This window comes from Lathyrus oleraceus, chromosome 3, assembly GCF_024323335.1.
Source record: "Lathyrus oleraceus cultivar Zhongwan6 chromosome 3, CAAS_Psat_ZW6_1.0, whole genome shotgun sequence".
NCBI lineage: Eukaryota > Viridiplantae > Streptophyta > Magnoliopsida > Fabales > Fabaceae > Lathyrus > Lathyrus oleraceus.
In genome coordinates, this window is record NC_066581.1 from 4,381,841 (window position 1) to 4,386,303 (window position 4,463).

At 38.9% G+C, this 4,463-nt stretch overlaps 1 protein-coding gene across 1 annotated transcript; it reads left to right on the top strand.

Annotated features, from left to right (window-relative positions):
* The first annotated feature begins 572 nt into the window (after window positions 1-572).
* On the top strand, window positions 573-3,122 carry LOC127128795 (uncharacterized). Its single transcript, XM_051058167.1, has 5 exons — window positions 573-950; window positions 1,128-1,164; window positions 1,303-1,555; window positions 1,697-2,083; window positions 2,129-3,122. Exons 1-5 carry the CDS (start codon window positions 573-575, stop codon window positions 3,120-3,122), a joined length of 2,049 nt encoding a protein of 682 aa, XP_050914124.1.
* The last annotated feature ends 1,341 nt before the right edge of the window (window positions 3,123-4,463 follow it).

Below are 4,463 nucleotides of genomic sequence, written 5' to 3' on the forward strand. Positions count from 1 at the left end.
CAAAATGTACACAAAGTGAACTTCTAATTTAGAAAATTCAAATCAAAACAGAAATGCAAGCAATGGCTTTGAAATTTTTTATGCAAGTTTCTCATGTCATGAATAAGCAATATGCAAAAGATCAAATCCAGAAAGGTCAAATGATAGATGAATAAAAATGCACAAATTAAATCGAGAACAAAATAAAATCGGCCCTAAAGGCAGAACCTCCAGATAAGCTAGCTGTGGTAAAAGGAAACGTCAACATGCAATGTTTGGACTGCATTTATGACAATGAACCTTTAGGATTTGAGAAAGATCCAAAGGCACCAGAAAAAATGCAAACACAAGACCCCTTAGAAGAAGTCGACCTTGGCGAAAATGGCGGCAAAAGGCCAACATACATCAGCGCTAACATCGACAAAGAGTTAAAATCTAAGGTAATATCTTTACTTAAAGAATTTAAGGATTGTTTTGCTTGGGATTATAACGAAATGCCTGGTTTACGTAGGGATTTGGTAGAGCTAAAACTGCCAATAAAAGTTGGAAGAAAGCCAGTAAAGCAGACGCCTAGGCGTTTCACATTAGATATCATGGAAAAGATAAAAGCAGAGATAGAAAGGCCCCTCAAAAGCAAGTTTATACAAACTGTAAGGTATGTTGAATGGTTGGCCAATACTGTGCCAATAATTAAGAAAAATGGGTCTTTACGAGTATGCATTGACTTTAGAGATCTAAATGCTGCTACCCCCAAAGACGAGTATGCCATGCCCATAGCAGAAATGTTGGTCGATTATGCCACTGGTTTTGAATATTTAAGTATGTTAGATGGTTGTTCTAGATATAACCAAATTTTTATTGCAGAAGAAGATGTGTCGAAGACGGCGTTTGGATGCCCAGGAGCTTTAGGTACATATGAGTGGGTTGTCATGCCATTTGGCCTGAAAAACGCCGGAGCGACATATCAGAGGGTAATGAACTCAATGTTCCACGATTTTATTGAAGATTTCATGCAAGTATACATTGATGATATTGTGATAAAATCAAATGGTCGACTTACTCATGTCGAACATCTCCGAAAGGCCTTTTTAAGGATGAGAAAATATGGATTGAAAATGAATCCATTAAAGTGTGCTTTTTATGTGCAGGCAGGTGATTTCCTTGGCTTTGTGGTGCATAAAAAAGGTATTTAAGTAAACCAAAGCAAAACAAAAGCCATTATGGACGTCAAGCCTCCGTCGACCAAAAAGGAACTGCAATCTTTGTTGGGAAAAATAAATTTTCTTAGAAGATTTATATCCAATCTAAGTGGTAAAAATAAAGCTTTTTCACCACTTCTGCGACTAAAGAATGAGGATTTTAAGTGGAAAAAGGAGCACCAAGAGGCTTTTGACAGAATTAAGGAGTATTTGACTAAGCCTCCAGTACTGGCCCCTCCTGTTAGGAATAGGCCAATGAGGTTGTATATTACAACTTCAGAATCAACTATAGGAAGTATGTTAGTCCAAGAGGATGGAAAAAGTGTCGAAAGACTTGTGTATTACCTTAGTCGAATGCTTAATGATCCTAAAACTAGGTATAATGATATAGAAAAACTATGTCTATGCCAGTATTTTTCTTGTATGAAACTAAAACAATATATTAAGTCTGTTGATGTGTATGTATCTTCTCACTTTGATATTATTAATCACATGTTGTCTAAACCAATTTTGCATAGTCGAATTGGTAAATGGGCTTTGGCGTTAACTAAGTATTCTCTGACGTACGTGCCTTTAAAAGCGATGAAAGGGCAAGTGGTGGCAGATTTCCTTGTTGACCATTCAATGGTCGAAATGGCTCAAAATTATGTAGACATAGTGCCATGGAGATTGTACTTTGACGGTTCAAGACATAAGAATGGATTTGGGATGGGGGGAGTCATAATTTCTCCAAATGGAATTCCAGTAGAGTTCAAATACATAATTGAAGGAGTATGCACAAACAATGAAGCAAAATATGAAGCATTGATCACAGAACTTGAACTTCTGCTGGAATTGGGGGCAAGGAATGTCGAAATTATGGGAGGTTCTGAGTTAGTAATTAAACAGGTGTCAAAAGAATACAAGTATGTCAAAGAAAATTTAATCATGTATTTTGTGATTACCATCAGACTACTCAAGAGGTTTGAGCAAGTAAGCCTCCTGCATATACCACGAAAACAGAACCAGAGAGCAAACGATTTGGCGCAAGAAGCTTCAGGGTACAAAGCGTCAAAAGACCAGGATGAAGAAGAGGTTCAGGTAAGAGAGAAGGTACAAGCGACATTGTTATCACCATCAGATTTGTCGATTATAAAGTCAGGAGTTGTAGATAGATATCATTTTGAAATTCTGATCGTCAACGACGAGGGAGAAAATGATTGGCATAAACCGTTAGTCGATTATTTACATAATCCTATAGGGTCGACAGATCAAAAGATAAAATATAGGGCCCTCAGCTATGTCCTGGTGAATGATGAATTGTTCAAACAGACAGCTGAAGGAGTTTTTCTAAAATGTCTAGGAGAAAGTGAGGCATATGTCGTTATGTCGAGTGTACATAGTGGAGCGTGTGGGGCACATCAAGCGGGACTGAAGATGAAATGGCTTTTGATGTGCTCGGGAGTTTATTTGCCTGAAATGTTGAAAGATTGCACTGAATTTGCTAAAAGTTGTCAGGAATGCCAATTGCATGGGGGCATACATCATGTGCCTGCGAGCGAGTTGCATACAATTGTGAAGCCCTGGCCTTTTCGAGGGTGGGCATTGGATGTTATTGGAGAAATAAAACCAGCTTCGTCGAAACAACAAAGGTATATTTTAGTCGGTATTGACTATTTCACAAAATGGGTCGAAGCTGTAGCATTGATAAATGTGGATCAAGAGGCTGTGATAGACTTTGTCCAAAGTCACATCATATGCAGATTTGGTATCCCAGAAAAAATTACAACCGACCAAGGGTCAGTTTTAACTGGTCGAAAGATACAAGATTTTACAAAAGAGATGGGAATCAAATTATTGACTTCTACCCCTTATTACGCAGAAGTAAATGGCCAGGTCGAAGCGGCCAATAAAGTGATCATTAGTCTAATAAAGAAACATGTAAGCAAGAAGCCAAGAAATTGACATAGGACGTTAGATCAAGCATTGTGGGCATGTCAAACGTCGCCAAAAGAAGCAACCGGAACAACTCCATTTCGACTGGTATATGGGCACGATGCAGTGTTACTAGTAGTGACTCATGTTCGTGCAGTCAGAATCCAGAGGCAACATGAAATACCTTCTGAAGATTATTGGAGCATGATGGCAGGCGAATTGGTCGAGTTAGATGAGGAAAGAATGTTAGCCTTGGATTCATTACAAAGGCAGAAAGAAAAAATCGTTAGAGCCTACAATTAGAAGGTGAATGGCAAAATGTTTCCTGTCAATGATTTAGTGTGGAAAGTGATCTTGCCTATGGATAAAAATGACAGAGCCTTGGGCAAGTGGTCCCCAAATTGAGAATGACCATTTAAGGTTTTGCAAGTTTTCTCTAATAATGCCTACGAAGTCCAAGAGTTGGCATCAGATAGGCGAATCTTGAGGGTAAATGGAAAATACTTAAAAGAGTATAGGCCTCTCCTTCAAGAGGTCAAGATTTCGACAGGCTAAATAGTTGTCAAACAAACTAGGTTGGAGAAAACTATGTTTGAAACCAGCTATAAAAGCACAGAAAATTAAATATACACAGTGCTGGAAAATAAAATTGTGGCATAAAAAATTGGCAAAAAAGCCATTGTTCAAATATTACATAAAAAATATAATCGGTTAAAGTTGACCGAATCTAGACTCAAATGATTGAAGCTCATGGTTGTAGTGTAGAGACTTAGATTCAAAGTTATCGGCCTGGACCTTAAGCTGTTCAAGCTTCTTTTCAACGTTGGAAAGTTCTTCAGCTACAGCCAAGGCATCGTTGGTGGTTTGCTCCACAGTATTTTGGACCGGCTTTATAACCTTGTCGACAATACACGATTCCTCCTCAGTAATTTCACATTCCAGAGCAGCAATCTAACGCCGAAGGTCATCAATTTGGAGGCGTATCTCAGCAGCTCTTGTTTGTTTGGAGGCCAATTCCTTCTTCTTCTCCTCAATCGTTCACAGCATTTTGGTGACCTCTTCGTCGGCTTTCATTACCATCTCCCATTTCTCCTTCACAAAGGCCTCTGTGGTTAAAATCTGGTGTTCATTTTCCCTAACGTCGTCGAGATGACGCAGCATAGGAACCAAAAGTTTTTCTAAGGCGACCATCGCACACTTAGCATACCCAGAAAGGTGAACTTCTTTGAGTTGGGCAAGCACATGCAAGAGTTCTAGGCCCACAGTAGGTTCACTCATAAACACATGGGGTAGATCTGGATTTAAACCGTGAAAACGAACCTTGTCCATCAGATCTTTGACCTTTGTCGCTTCAGAACCCATCTTATCAGA